Source organism: Penaeus japonicus, unplaced genomic scaffold (assembly GCF_977035675.1).
Source record: "Penaeus japonicus unplaced genomic scaffold, GWHDUDI00000001_assembly GWHDUDI00000010, whole genome shotgun sequence".
Classification (NCBI taxonomy): Eukaryota; Metazoa; Arthropoda; class Malacostraca; order Decapoda; family Penaeidae; genus Penaeus; species Penaeus japonicus.
In genome coordinates, this window is record NW_028234412.1 from 39,828,358 (window position 1) to 39,843,299 (window position 14,942).

Genomic DNA, 14,942 nt, shown 5'->3' on the forward strand with positions numbered 1-14,942 from the left:
AGGATCAGTATTTTTATTTCTAATACTAATAAATGTATTAAAAGGTATAAATGAGACACAAGTGATGTCATTAATGCCTTTTGAATTATTTCTACTACTAATACTGACTGTTAATTCCTGGTAACTAATTGAATAAGGAATATTATAGGATCTTGTGACAAAATTATGTAAATTATCTTAGTTTTTTAATATATAATAGCTGTTATCATAACTAGTATCATAATCAGAAGCTGGTTACTAAGATTACTTTAACAGATATCAGGTAATTATCTTTTGTTGATTCTTCTTATATTGATCACATTTTATAAGTTGATTAATGTAATTATGTGTTAATTGCGATATATGTATTTATCATTTTTATCCTTCTGATCTTCGTACACCTTAGTAATACAACAATGTACGACATATATGCTATAATATGTAAGTCATCTATTGGTATATTACAATTCTGATTTCTCGTCTTATCAAACTGATTATTATTTGATAATGATGGATAAGTAATGTTATCTCTAATATGTAAATTTTTGGCGTCTCATATCAGTTTGTTTCGTCATATCATAATATGGATGTTTTTGTCACTTTAAACTAATTTACGTGTAATTGTTATTTGCAAGATGATCACGTAAGATGCATAATTAATCAGTGTTGATGGTTCATCAAGGAATGAATTTTCTAATTGCATTTTAATCAATTCTAGTTATGCTGCTGACTTACTAATAAAACTGGCTTACGCGATCTGACTTATCCTACAATCCTAAGAATGCTGTATAATGCTCTTAATAGTATTTTTCTTTGCTGGATTATGCAATTGTTTTTTATTGCAGTTGATGTTGCCAACGTAATGTCACAGGAATATTGAAATCTCATTGATAAATTTCTTCATTGTTTTGAGTAGCTCTTAATGTTGGTTATTTAATTGATTGACTTCATATTCATGTATTTTGGTAACTTCTTTTCAATATTTAGGGAATGAATTCTTAATGATTGATTCTGTGTTAAGCAATGCATAGTCATGTGCATGATTTTACGTGTAAAGTTATGATTCGGTTCCTTGTTCTTCCATTTGGATTTGCGTAACTTTTTAAATGTTTTTATTTTTTGTATATAATAAATGTGGCAAATCTTCAGTTGCAAGCGACAGGGGTTTATAAAAACGATAGAAGTAAGAGGATCACAAAACATATAATTTCTAATGGCACAAAAGTATTTACAGTCTGTATATGTTCAGAGAAAATACATAGGTACAATCTGCTTGACGTATACAATAATAATAATATTATGAATAATTAAAAGTAGTCAGAATAAAATAGCGGAGAGGAGGCTCTTTCAGCCACTCTCGATCACCGGGCATTAAGTTCGTCCGCCGTAGCATGAATATCACACTCGTCGCGGGCCGCCCACATCACCACGGGCGCGATTCGGCACGCCCATTTCACAGCCACACTCACTTTTGCACGCACACACACACACCGGAGGGGAGGAGGGTGCCCGCCGGCTCGCCGCTTAGCGCGACCCGTCCGAATCCGTCTCCGACCGCGGTCTGCGCACGAACATGTACTTGAGGGTCGCCACTTCGCTCGCCAGTCGCTCCAGCTCGGATCTGAGGTGCGTGTTCTCGTACTCCAGGCTGTCGTCGGCGTCCCCGTGCTGCTGCTGCTGCTGGGGGGAGGACTGCTGCTGTGGGTGCTGCTGCTGCTGTTGCTGCTGCTGGTGGTGGTGAGGGTGGTGATGGTGGTGGTGGTGGTGCTGCTGTTGCTGCTGCTGCTGCGAGTAGTGCTGCATGGGCAGGCTGGGCTGCGTTCTGGGGTTAGAGACGGGCGAGGAGGAGCTGGCGTCCGACGCGCGGTGGTAGTCGGAGCAGGGCGAGGAGGAGGAGTAGCTGATGCCGGAGTCGCGCTCGTCGGAGGAGCCCACGGAGTCCTCGGCGGCCTCGTGGTGCGCGTCGTGCGGCTCCGTCTTGATGCCGTGCAGCGCCAGCAGCGACTGCGCCGCGTCCTTGTCGCCCAGGTGGCTCTTGTGGCGCAGCTTGTGCGGCAGCGACGAGCCGGCCTCACTGACGGGCGAGCGGCGCGACAGCTCCACGTCGCTGGGCGAGTAGTCCATGTGGGACGACGGCGAGTGCGACGACGACGACGTGGACGTGCGGGCGGAGAGGTTAAGGGCGTTCTGGCTGTAGTAGAGGTCGCTCGCAGACGTGGGCGGGAACTGCTGTGCGGGCGTGTCGTAGACGCTCTCGTGGTCGTCCATCTGCGACTGCGGCGCGTAGTGCGAGTACTGCGAGGGCGACTCCGGGTCCTGGAAGTGGGCGGAGGGCGGCGGGGGGCTGGAGGCGCAGCTGCCGTCGGGGCTGAGCAGCGACGTGACGGAGGGGGGGCTGCCCAGCGTGATGAGCGCCTGCGAGAACTTGGTCCGCTTGTGGAGGATCTGTTCCGTCTGCGGCATGTTGGCGATGACCTGGTCCACGTTGATGAGCGACTCGCCAAGGATGCCGTACTTGTCCTTGATGGCGTTGAGCTGCGCCTTGAGGATGTGGTTCTCCTTGGAGAGCTCCACCACGCGCTGCTCGAGGATCATGTCGTTGAAGCGCCTCTTCTCGCGCGACCGCTTGGCCGCCTCGTTGTTGCGGCGCCGCCGGTCCCAGTACGACTCGTCCTTCTTGTTCTCGGGAATGAACTCGCGCTGCTTGCGCTGCGTGAAGATCTCCTTCTTGCGCAGCTGCGCCGCCAGCTCCAGCGTGGAGGGAATGTTGAGGCCGGGGGCGCCCAGGCCCACGGGCGTCTCTTGGCTGCCCTGCAGGCCCTGCGACGGCTGCGCCTGCTGCTGAGCCTGCTGCTGGGCCGCCTGCTGTTGCTGCTGCTGCTGCTGGGGCTGCTGCAGCTGTGCCGAAGCCTTGGAGTCCATGATGTGGCTCGGCGAGTAGTTGGCCGCGTGCAGCAGCGAGGACGAGCACGTGTTGTAGCCGAGGCCCGCCACGGACGGCGACAGCGGGATGAGGGCCGGGTAGTTCACCGGGTACTTCACCGTCTCAGCAACCATAATTTGATGCTGGAGAACATCTGCAGAAGAAGAGAGAGAGAGTTAGCGGCGGTGACGACAAGGTTACGTGCCTAAAAGACTACACTTGACAGAATAAATTTGCTTAGATGCTAAGGATACCTAAAGGAGTAATGAATTTCCCAATGTCTAGAGTTTCACCATACACTATGAGCCCCAGAGGATGTGGTGATGGCGGGGCTTGATAGCGGGCGATAATGTTACGTAACAGCAGGCTAGTTGAAGGAGGGGAATGAGAGAAGAGGAAAAGATAGGAGGAGGAGGAAGAAGGGGAGGGGGGAGGGAGAGGGGGAATAGAAGAGGAGGAGAATGCAGAGGAGATAAAATGAGAAAGAGAGAGAAAGAGAGAGAGAGAAGAGAGAGAGGATGGAGCTGGTTACGAATCTCTTTGTTGTACCCGTTCAGCACTTTCATTCCTCCAACCCTTTTTAAGGCATGATTGCTACCCCGTCGAGGTTCTAACATTAAAGTTTAAAATAAGACTATCCGTGTTCGATCAAGAGGACATCAACACCGGCCGCAACGACGCAACACCACTGCAAGAATGCACCGCGACGGACTAAACTTCCGGCAAGGGTTAGGTGGTTACATGATGTGTTGGTCTGCGCACTGGCGGGGGATGTGCGTCGTTCTCGTGTGTGCGTGGAACTCGTGTGCGTGTGTGTATGAAGGGTGTGTGCGTGTCTGTGTCTGTGTGTTTACGCTTGAACTTTTGTTTGTCTTATGTGTATATATATGTATTTGTGCAATTGTGTTTCTGTGTATTTGTGACTGTATTTGTGAGCGTATATATTTATGTCTGCTCATGCGTGTCTGCTTGTAGCGTCTGTGTATGTGCGCATGAACTGCTGTATACGCGTGTGTGTGTGTGTATGTGTGTGCGTGCGTACGTGAATGTGTCTGGGGACGCCGACCCTTGTGAGGCCCTGCAACGGGTGTGCACGCCTGCAACATCGCCTGTATTGCAACCGGAGCGAAGGTGAGAAGAAAAAATAAGAGACTCCAAGAAGCAGAATTAAATGAAAGGAGAAAAAGAGAGAAAATATGATAAGAGAAAAGACAGGTAGAAGGAGAAAAAGAGAGGAAATATAATAAGAGAAAGACAAGAAGGAGGAGGAGGAGAAAAAGAAGAAGATCAAGAGATGAAGATCAAGATTTGGCAACAATATTCAAAAATAATCCACTCGAAGTTCGATATTCATAAATCATAAATCATAAACCATATCTCTCCCTCCCTCCCTCCCTCTCACCTAACGAAAAATAACAAAGCGAATAACGACCGCGATAATAGCCTTACGTCATCACAACAGATGTCACGTGACCTAATCGCAAAGGAGAGGGTAACGGATGGCTAATTAACATGTTTGGGAAAGGTCACATGAGCGTGCATGACCTGTTGCTAAGGTAACATGCCGTAGAGGAGGGAGGGAGGGAGTGTTGTTAGGTGAGAGGGGACCGCTTGCTTGCTTGCTTGCTTGGTGGTCTCTCTCTTTCGGTCTTTCTCTCTCTTTCTCTCTCTTCCCCCTTCCCCTTCTCGGCCTCCCATGGTCATATATCGCCCCACCCCCCCTCAATCCCTCCTTGCCTTCCTCCCCCCCCCCTACCATACCTCTCTCCCTCCACTCCACCCCATCCCAGCCTACCCCTCTCCCGCCCTCCCCCCGACACAAGCGCAGGCAATGCCAGATATACATTCCCAAATTAATTTCCCCCCCCCCTTCCTTCCTCCCTCCTTCATACCCCTTGCTCCTCCATCTCTTTCTCTTCCTTGGCTCATGAAGGCAGTGACGTCAGTGACTGTAGCACCACCTCTAAGCACAGGCAAGCACATGCAAGCAAGCAAGCAAGCACACGCACGCACGTACACACACACACTCACTCACCCACCCAACACCCACGCCCTCTGCTTGGGTACGAATGTGTTCGGACTGCCAGACGAGTGGCGGGCTGCCCAAAAACAACTCTTTCTCAATTTTGATAATTCTCTCCCTCTCTAGTGATACGAAAATAACAATGATACTCCAGCCACCTCACTCGGGTCCTTCGCGGTGAGTAACGCTACTGATAACGAGGTCTTATATAATATTTATTTATGGTATAAGCATCGTAAGAGCGCTTACGAGGTAACGTCAGATCTAAGAATAAAAAAGTGGTCTTTTTTTCCCCCTCCCTGGGAGATTCCGTACTTTCCGGGGTCGAAGACAAGGCCACTGCAAGCCAGTCGGAAACGGCATCCACCCGAAGGTTACCTAACGTTCTACTAAGTCTCTTAATTATGCAAAATGTCAAAATTATAACTTCGATCGAATCGATGATGAGCATAAATAGTAAACAAAAATCAAAATGAGGGAAATGTAAAGGTAATAAAAAATAAAAAAAAACATACGATGCTTTTCCTTTGCTTGCGATAAAACCAATATGATGAATAGATATATGAATAAATGAATAAGTGAATAAAAAAAATAAACACCAAGCTGACTAACAAGGACTAACTTACATTTCTTCGGTTTCCCATTTTCCTGTCGTCCGAAACGAGTGACAAAAAAACTTCCAAGACTTCAGTCAGACGAGATAAATAAATCCAAGCCAAGCCAACTTCAGCCCAAGAACTTCAGTAGCACCAACGAACGACTCCACCAAAGTCAAGCTAGGAGATTTCAGTCAAGAAAGGGTGCGTTCCCACTCGTACGTGTGTGTGTTCACCCTTCTCGCTCCGACTGCGGCGTCTACTACACTGCCGTACTAACTTCCCCGGCAGCGACGACCTCTAAAAGGGGGTGTGGGGGGGAGGGGGGGAGAGGAAGGGTGGGGGGAAGGGGGTAAAGGGAGAGGAGAGGAGGGGGGCTGGGGAGGGGGGGGCGTTAGTTGCTGTCCTCAGCACGCTACTACTTTGTTTTGTAACTTCCCTCCTTGCCAGTGAACCTGCTTTCCTTTCCTTCTTCTTCTTCCCTTTTCGGTTCTACTTTTTGGGGAAGGGAAAGATTTGACTCGTGAGACGGCGGAGAAGAAGGGGAAGGGGGCGTCTTCGTCGGTATTTCCAGATGAAGAAATTACAAAGAGAAGAAGAAGAATGAGGGAGAAAGAGAGAGAGAGATTGATAATGAAATTACTTGAGGTACTTGCATTTTTCTCCCCTACTTCTTTACTTTTTTTTTTTTTTTTTTTTTAGAGGAACGCAGTATACACCGCGGCGGGGCCCAAGAGCAAAGGGAAGCGTCCGAAGCAATTTGGGAATCCTTGAAGCAAAGGACAAAATGGAGCGCGAGCGATGATGCAACACGCGGGTTCGGACGAGTGCGCATGCACCCGACTCCGGCTTCGTCCCCGACTTGCTCGTCGCCCCTCTCCTCCCCTCCCCTCCCCTCCTCCTACCCCGCTGCCCTCTCGATTGCATAATACCCATTCATTACACGATGCAAATGAAGCAACGCAGGACGCGGGAGAAGGGGGGGTGGGGGATCCTGCCCCCCGTCCTCGCTTACCCTTTGATTCCTTTGACTCCTGCAATCTCTATCAATCAAGGAGGAACCAAGTTTTTCCTTCCCCCTCCCCTCCCCTTCTCTTCCTTCAATTCTCCTCTCCTCTCCTCCCCTCTCCTCTCCTCCTATCCTCCCCTCCCCTTTCCCTAGCACGGACCCCCTCGACCTAAAAAACAGATAAATTTGCTGCCTCCACACCGCGCTTGGAGTGGCATGACGCTGGGAGAAGAGGCGAATGAGAGAGAGAGAGAGAGAGAGAGAGAGAGAGAGAGAGAGAGAGAAGAGAGAAAACAGCACCCGCGTGCAACTGCGATCAATCTCGACGTTGGACGAGACGTTGGAAAAAGAGAAAAGAAAACGTGTTTGCAACTTGTTTGTGCAACCCGCTCTTCTTAGGAGTTTCAGTGAGGGTAAAGGAGAGGGAAGAGGGGGGGGACTGAAGGGTGGGGGGGAGGGAGAGGCTGGAAAGGAATGGAAAGCGTGTGAAGAAGACTGGAAAGAGGGTGGGTGGGTGGGGGGAGAGAGGGAAGGAGGGGGAAGGGAGAGCAGGGGAGGGGAGGGAAGGGAAGGGAGGAAAGGAAGGGGAGGGGCGGGGAGGGGGAGGGGAGGGAGGATGTTGTATAAAGGAAGGTAAAGCCGGGCGAGTCACGTGACACCGGGCTCACGTGAGATGCCAATATCGACTGGCTCTTGTCTCCATGTGAAAGCGCTCGTGGGTGGGTGGTTGGGGGAGGGGGTGGGGAGGGATTGGCTGAGGGGGCGGTGTGGATTGGAGGATGGAGAAAGAGAGAGAGATAGAGAAAGACAGAGACAGAGAGAGACAGAGAAAGAGAGAGAAAGAACAGAAGAACCCCAAAACACCCAAAAGATTCAAAGCAAATAAGAAAGAGAGGAGCAGTGTGACATACCAAGAGAAACGAGATTGAGAGAAAGAGAGAAAGAGAAAGAGAAAAAGAGATTGAGATAAAGAGAGAAAGAGAGAGAGAGAGGAGGCAGTCCACCCCCGCAACCGAGGCGTCCACTCCATTCAATGTAACCGACGTCGCTCTGCCGCCCCAGAGCGCCTTCGCACAGCCACTGACGCCGCAGTGCTTTCAATCGAGCAACTTCCACATGTTGCACCATGAGCGGCTGTTTAAGCTTCTCTCGACCTACATTGAATCAGGGAAAGGTTAACGGGTCAGAGAAGAGGAGGAGGAGGTGGAGGAGGTGGTGGTGGAGGAGGAGGTTGAGGAGGAGGTGGTGGTGGAGGTGGAGAATGTGATGGAGGTGGAGGTGGAGGTGGTGAAGAAGGTGGAGGAGGTGGAGGTGAAGGAGGAGATAGAGAAAGGGAAGAATAGAAAGAAAAGAGGAGAAGTAAGAAGAGAATACTGGGAGATGAGAAAAAGAAGAAAGAGGAAGAGACAAAAGACGAAGAGAAAGTATAAGAGAAAAGGGGCGGCGGCGGCGGCGGCGAAAGGAGCGTAGCCGAAGCCGAAGCCGCACGCCCGCCTACGGAATGGGACAAGGCCGTCGCACCTTAGCCTTACGCAACACAAGGAACAGATGTTACTTAAGAGATTCGAACTTGCGAGATGTTCTCCCAACCAGCCAGCCAATCCGAGCGCACACGTGATCAGAAGAGGACAGAGATGAAGAGAAGGAAAGAAGTTGGAATAAAGAAGGGAACAAAGACAATTTGATAAGCAATTAGGGGAAAGAGAAGAAGAAAAAAAAGGAGTTGCAACGTTGATTATGCAAGCCCTTCATAATAGGATATATAAAGGGATGGAAAGGCAACCTCACCCTAGAGTGATCACAGGTAACGTTGTTATGCAATATATTTATATAAACTTCGTCGTCAATTTGGTATTTCTATGAATACTTTTGCTTGGTGTATCATAATCATCATTTATGTTGGTATTACTATCAATAATGGTTTTTTGGTACAAGAATAATATAAATTGTCATTAGATTCATTTTCTAAATACTTAAATTACTATTGTCATCATCATCATCATCATCATCATTAACTCTCTCATTCTCTCTCTCTCTCTCTCTCTCTCATGTATATAGTATGAATAAACATATCAAAATCAAAATCTCTCTCTCTTTCTCTCACACTCTCACACTCTCACTCTCACTCTCTCTTTCTCTCTCTCTCTCTCTCTCTCTCTCTCTCTCTCTCTCTCTCTCTCTCTCTCTCTCTTCCTCTCCCCCCGGACCGTTAGAAGCGCAGCGCAGGGACACGGGAGGCAGAGGCTGAGCGGGCAAGCGACCCAGTACGGTTCGGAGACACGTGTCTGAGAGGTCGCGTGTCCCTTCCTAGGCCTCGCTCGCTTTCTAGCTCTTTCTCTCTCTCTCACTCGCTCGCTCTCTCTCTCTCTCTCTCAATCCTTCGCTCTCTAGGCTTTCTTTGGCTCTGTTTACTTTTAAATAGTACAGGATTTTGCATTGTTCTCCGTATTCTGAGAGAGAGAGAGAGAGAGAGAGAGAGAGAGAGAGAGAGAGAGAGAGAGAGAGAGAGAGAGAGAGAGAGAGAGAGAGAGAGAGAGAGAGAGAGAAGAAACGCGAAGCTGAGCGAAGTGAAGTGGGACGCCTTGGCTCGTCGCCGCCGCTCGGTGCAATGGGTCTCATGACGTAACAAGAACAGCTCGGCCAAGGAGGAGGAGGAGGAGGAGGAGGAGGAGGAGGAGAGGGAGGAGGAGAGGGAGGAAGGTGGAGGAGGAGGAGAAAGAAGAAGAAGAAGAAGAAGAAGAAAAAACAAGAAGACGAATAAGAAGAAAGAGGAAGAAAAAAAAAACAAAGGTAATAAACGAAGAAGAAGAAGCGAACAAGAAGTAAAAGAGTGGCGGTTGCGATGCCGCAACTCTTGGGATTTTTTCTCAAATACTTTTGGCATTCATGAGACGCCAGCCACCACCACCACCACCACCACCACCGCCACCATCTCCTCCGCCTTCGCCGCTGCCGCTCTTGCCGCGCGCCGCCGCTGCTGAGTAACCCAACTGTCAACTCTATTTTTAGAGCGTCGGTGCCTCGGGTTCTCTGCACGGAGCGCGTTTTTCTCTTCGGGGGGCCCTTGCTCTCACTCACTCGCTCGCTCACTCGCTCTCACTCACTCACTCGCTCTCACTCACTCGCTCACTCGCTCGCTCTCACTCACTCACTCGCTCTCACTCACTCACTCGCTCTCACTCACTCACTCGCTCTCACTCACTCACTCGCTCTCACTCACAACTCGCAACTTGTTTCTGTGTGTGTGCTAGACTTGGTATATATATCCTTTTGGGCGAGTCTGGGGTTTGGGTTGTTTTCTTTTTGGTGAGGGTGGTTTCTTTGTTTTGTTTTTGTTTTGTTTTCATGTCGAGTCATTCGCAAATTTGTCTCATTTACATTTATTGTGAATATATATATTTTTTAAAAAGGGAGAGGGCATGTAAGAGCTAGGGTAAGGCACGTACTTCCCACACGCCCCTCTCGCCCTACCTCTACCTACCCTCCCTCCCTCCCACTAACCCCTTCAACTCTAAAGAATCTCCACCCTCGTACCCTATACCCCATCCATCCCATACCCCATTCATCCCTGAACATCCCCCCCCCCCCCGACCCCATCCATTACCATGCGCCGTCCGAGCTTGTACCGAGTGACCCGCAGAAAGACCGGAGGGGTGAGTGAGGCTTTTGAGTTCCCAATCAAGGAAGAAAGGATAAGATTATCGCACACGCCTCTCTTTCTCTTTCTCTCTCTTTTTCTCTTTCTCTTTCTCTTTCTCTTTCTCTTTCTCTTTCTCTTTCTCTTTCTCTCTCAGTAATTTTATTAGGGTAAAAGAGAAGAAGAGGACAAACAGAGAAGAGAAAACATAAAAGAAGCGGTGAAACGAGAAGATAAAGATCGAAAAAAAGAAAGCAGAAAAAAAATACTGCAACAAGGAAAAAAGGAAATGGAAAAAGAGAAAGGAAAGAAAAAGAAAGAGAGAGCTCGTAAAGAAAAACAAAAAAAGACAAGAAAAGCCAAGAGACTCGACCCATTTCCTCCCGAGCAACAACTCGGCGAAAATTAAAAGTCCCCAACGCTACTTGAAGACGACAAAAGGCGTTCCAAATGGCCCCCTTCCTTCACCTCGCTTCGCTGTCCGGCCTTGAGTCACAGGCAGGTCGAGCCAGGCAGCAGACCACCAGGCCAGTTACGCAGCAAGACACGTGCTTGTCCGAGATCCGAGAATGAGCGCTCATGCAACGAGAAACTGATCGTGTGGTGTGTGTTTTTGTGGGTGTGTTTGTGGGTGTGTTTGTTTGTGTGTTTTTGTGGAGGTGTTTGTGAGTGAGTGTGTTTTTGTGTGTGTATGTGTGTGTATGTGTTTGTGGGGGTGTTTGTAAGTAAGTGTGTTTTTGTGGGGGTGTTTGTGAGTGAGGGTGTGTGTGTGTGTGTGTGTGTGTGTGTGTGTGTGTGTGTGTGTGTGTGTGTGTGAAAGTCAATATGCTGGGATATCTGAACGGATGAGTGTAAGACTTCAATAGTTATGAATAAACACATTCCTCCGATACCATACTAATACCCACATTTTTCTTACAATGTCACCAGAAGCCATACTACACCACATCAGACAAGAGTCATCCACCATTCAAAACCACACCATACACATACCACCATACCACAGTTACACCGAAACAATCCATGCACAACAATCACAACTACATGCACACACAAACACAACCAAGTGACAAACCAGCCGTAAACCAAACACACAAACGGATTCAAGGGGACGTCACAAGTCAGAAAGACGTCAGAACGGATGCAAGGTTAGACGTCACAGCTTCAGGACGCTGGAGGATGCAGAGGAGAATTTTCAAAGGAGTGTCGAAGTGGTTTTACCCAACAACGCAAATTCACCACTAAATACTATTAATTAATGTTTCCCTTCCGGCCGTTCTGAGCTTTAGTTTTCCTTTTCTAAATCTGTATTGTATCGTATTTCTTCATCGTTTTCTTTTTCCTTTTTTTTTTTTTTTTTTACTTTAACTGTCTCCTCGTGGGAGGTTTTTGACACTTACTGCTTCTGTGTATGATGGCTGTCATCTTGCCTGTAGATCTTCCAAAAATCTCGAGGAATTAAGTTCTTTTCTTATTTCGTATTACAGGAAAGTAGTTTATCACAATCTCGTACAGTAAAAAACAAACAAAAAAAACAGTCTATATTTCTCAGACTTCTTAGTTTCCTTGTATAATAGAAAATCTACAAAGTATAAATTTACTTTGGAATTCAAAGTAGGTATACACTAACACGTGTTTCTGTTCACTAAGTACACAACCACTAAGTTGATAAATTTTCTGTCACTGTTAACACATGTGGACCTGAGCTCAAGTCCGTTAAGCCTCCAGGTATAATAAGTCCCTGCTTGGGTACTCCATCCACTAGAGTGTCTCCTGCTGGAATAACAGAAGTCCTACTCGATGTCACAGTGTGTCTTCCTCACTGCTGCTCCTGATGATCGTGCAACTGCATCGTGCAACCCGTAGGAGACAACTGAAGACGCATGCCGGAGGTGTAACTGACGAGTGCCTCCGCTCTGCCTCACGAATTTCCCTCATGGTTCCCTCCCTCATGACCCAGTTCCTCCTACTGCTCCTCCTCCTCCTCCTCCGCCTCCTGCGATCCGAGTTTCCATAGGCTGTTCTTCTGTCACGGGTCCGTCACGCCGTCACGCCTGCCTGCCTGCCTCCGCTGGGTTCAAGGTTCGTCCGAGGGCTTTGTCGTTGTCTCTCTCGCCGTCGTCTCCCTCGGTCTTCGCCGCCGCCACCGCCGGCGTCTCAAGTTCACGTCTCTCGCGAAGGGCCTGTGACCCTGGCCTCACAATGGCCCGTCGAGGAAATCAAGTTCACAGCCGCTGGAGCGTGGCTGCACCGCTTTCTCTTCCTCCTCCTTCTTCTTCTTCTTTTCTTCACGCTCCTCCTACAACTGGCTGAAAGACGTCTTCGGCTGCCAACCATCCAACCATGCAACCTACATCCATCCAGCTTTCAACTGCACTTTCCACTCGGTCCACCAGCACGATAGAGCACAAACACTCGCAACCACGCTAATGATGAAGATGATGATAATAACAACAACAATAAATTTCCAACCTATTCGCCACGGGCACAAACAACACCAGGTGTACAGGTAGAACTTCGATAAAACTTACCCACTAAGGAAAATATAAGTGAAGTTTTAGCCTTCCGAAGAGGCCTTGATGGTGGCTAAGTCAAAACCACAGAGTAACGTCTATGATAGCTTGGGACTACACACTGAGTTGTATCACCAGAGGATTCGCGCTCCAAACTAAACTCTGGTAAAGAAGGTTTGTATACTATATGTTCTCGAGCGCTTTGCCCGCTCTAGTGGCTCCAGCCAATCACACATGCGCACCGGCCTCAGGGGGCGGGACTCGCGTGACGTCACGGATAAGGCTCTGTTACGTTGATGTAGTGACGTCACCGTGTGTCCCGGGAAGCCGCGTTGCGTAATTCGAACAGGTTGACAGATGCCTGTGTACACAATGCCTACTCTAAAGCCGCCAATCTCCGCGCATCTCGACTTAAATCATCACGGAAAGAGATATTACACTGGGGAAAGCTCGCGAAGAATTCAGATCTTTATTTTGACGACTGTGGAAGAACAAGAGGTTAAGCTCTTGCGAGGAAAGTGGGCGGGGCGATAGGAGTCTGAGGGGAGGGGCTTCTCGAGAGGGGAGGGGGAGGGGGGGAGACAGCCCGCACGTTGCTACGCTGGCCCGGGTCGGTCGCTCGACAACCTCAGCCGGAAATATGAACACAAAAAAGGAGAAAATAAAGAATTCGGGGGAATCCTGACGTAATCAGGATACCGGAGCGGAGGAAGGACGTTTAAAAGGAGTTTGTCTGAACTATTTTCGAAGCGTTGTGAGGAAAACGCGACCGGAAGATGGCGTGATGCTGCCGGAGATATGTAGCGGTAGTAGAAGAGATAAGAAAAAAAAAGCTTGCATGTGATAACAAGAACGAGTGTACGGGCAATCTGTTATTATTGTAAACAAAAACAAAAGCCAAGCATGACCTAAACATCTAAACAAGTACAAACACAAACGTTACAAAACTCCACTATCACGAGAGACACAAAAGCTCACACGCAAGTCGCAGGAACATTCACACACACACACACTCACACACTACGGGGTTGCGTCACCACCGGAAGTGCTTGAGTGTCATGACCGAAGGCTCTCGTGAAGCGGAACTCGCCAGGGGGAAGAGGGAAAGAGTGATAAAGCAAGGTATAAGGAGAGAGAGAGGAGAGGAAAGGGACAGAAAGAGACAAAGAAAGAGAAAGAGAGGAGAGGAGAGGGACAGGAAGAGACAAAGAAAGAGAAAGAGAGGAGAGGAGAGGGACAGGAAGAGACAAAGAAAGAGAGAGAGAGTTATAGTGTGGATTAAGTTGAGGAAGAAAGGAGAGATAGAGATGGAGAGAGAAAGAGGAGTAGAAGGAGAGAGGAGAGAGGGATAAGAAGAGATAAAGAGAGAGAGATAGGATAGAGAGAGTAAAGTAGTGGGAGAAATAGAAATAGATATAGACAACGTTAAATAAGAGACAAAAAAGAAAGAAACAGAGGGTGAGAAAGAAAGAGTAAGAAAGAAAGCAAGAGAGAGAGAGAGAGAAAGATTAACCAAAAAGGAACTTCAGACCAACCATTCAATCGCATTCTTTGTATCATTACTATAATTCTTCTTCTTTCGGTTTCCTTTCGCAAGGCTTTGAAACATGAGTTGTGTTACTCACTCATGGTTACATCCGTTATATAAACTTTATATCACAAATAAGTGCCGGCAAGTTCTTTTGATAAATAGTATGTTACGAGAACACCTGGGTTGGCCTTTTGTAGGAACACCTGTTGGGAGTGTAACTTTGTTTCCATCTACTGTTGAATCACACCGAGGGCTGCGGACTCTCTCGCTCTCTTTCTCTCGCTCTTTCTCTTTCTCTTTCTTTCTTTCTCTCTCTTTCTCTTTCTTTCTGTCTGTCTGTCTGTCTCTCTCTCTCTCTCTCTCTCTCTCTCTCTCTCTCTCTCTCTCTCTCTCTCTCTCTCTCTCTCTCTCTCTCTCTCTCTCTCTCTCTCTCTCTTCTCTCTTCTCTCCTTCCTTTTCTCTCTCTTTCTCCTCTCTTCTCTCCGTCCCTCTCTCCCTCCCTCCCTCTCTCTCTCTCTCTCTCTCTCTCCGTCCCTCTCTCCTCTTCTCTCTCTCTTTCCTCCTCTCTCTCACTCTCTCTCTCTCTCTCTCTCTCTCTCTGTGTGTGTGTGTGTGTGTGCCACACCCCCCACACCCACACACAGGTATAGTACATGTGTGTGTGTGTGTGTATATATATATGTATATATATATATATATATATATATATATATATATACATATATATATAT

General features: G+C 48.0%; 1 protein-coding gene across 3 annotated transcripts; it reads right to left on the reverse strand.

Annotated features, from left to right (window-relative positions):
• Nucleotides 1-1,163: 1,163 nt before the first annotated feature.
• Nucleotides 1,164-12,877, reverse strand: LOC122255900 (uncharacterized). 3 transcript variants are annotated; one of them, XM_086541353.1, is made up of 2 exons: nucleotides 12,699-12,877; nucleotides 1,164-3,056 (listed from the first exon to the last, which is right to left on the reverse strand). In XM_086541353.1, the coding sequence occupies exon 2, from the start codon at nucleotides 3,034-3,036 to the stop codon at nucleotides 1,504-1,506; it is 1,533 nt and encodes a 510-aa protein (XP_086397479.1). In that variant the 5' UTR covers nucleotides 3,037-3,056; nucleotides 12,699-12,877; the 3' UTR covers nucleotides 1,164-1,503. The 3 variants fall into 3 exon arrangements, with proteins under 3 accessions (XP_086397479.1, XP_042876213.2, XP_042876214.2); XM_043020279.2 differs by lacking the exon at nucleotides 12,699-12,877 and adding an exon at nucleotides 11,568-12,677; XM_043020280.2 differs by lacking the exon at nucleotides 12,699-12,877 and adding an exon at nucleotides 5,552-5,789.
• Between the last annotated feature and the right edge of the window lie 2,065 nt (nucleotides 12,878-14,942).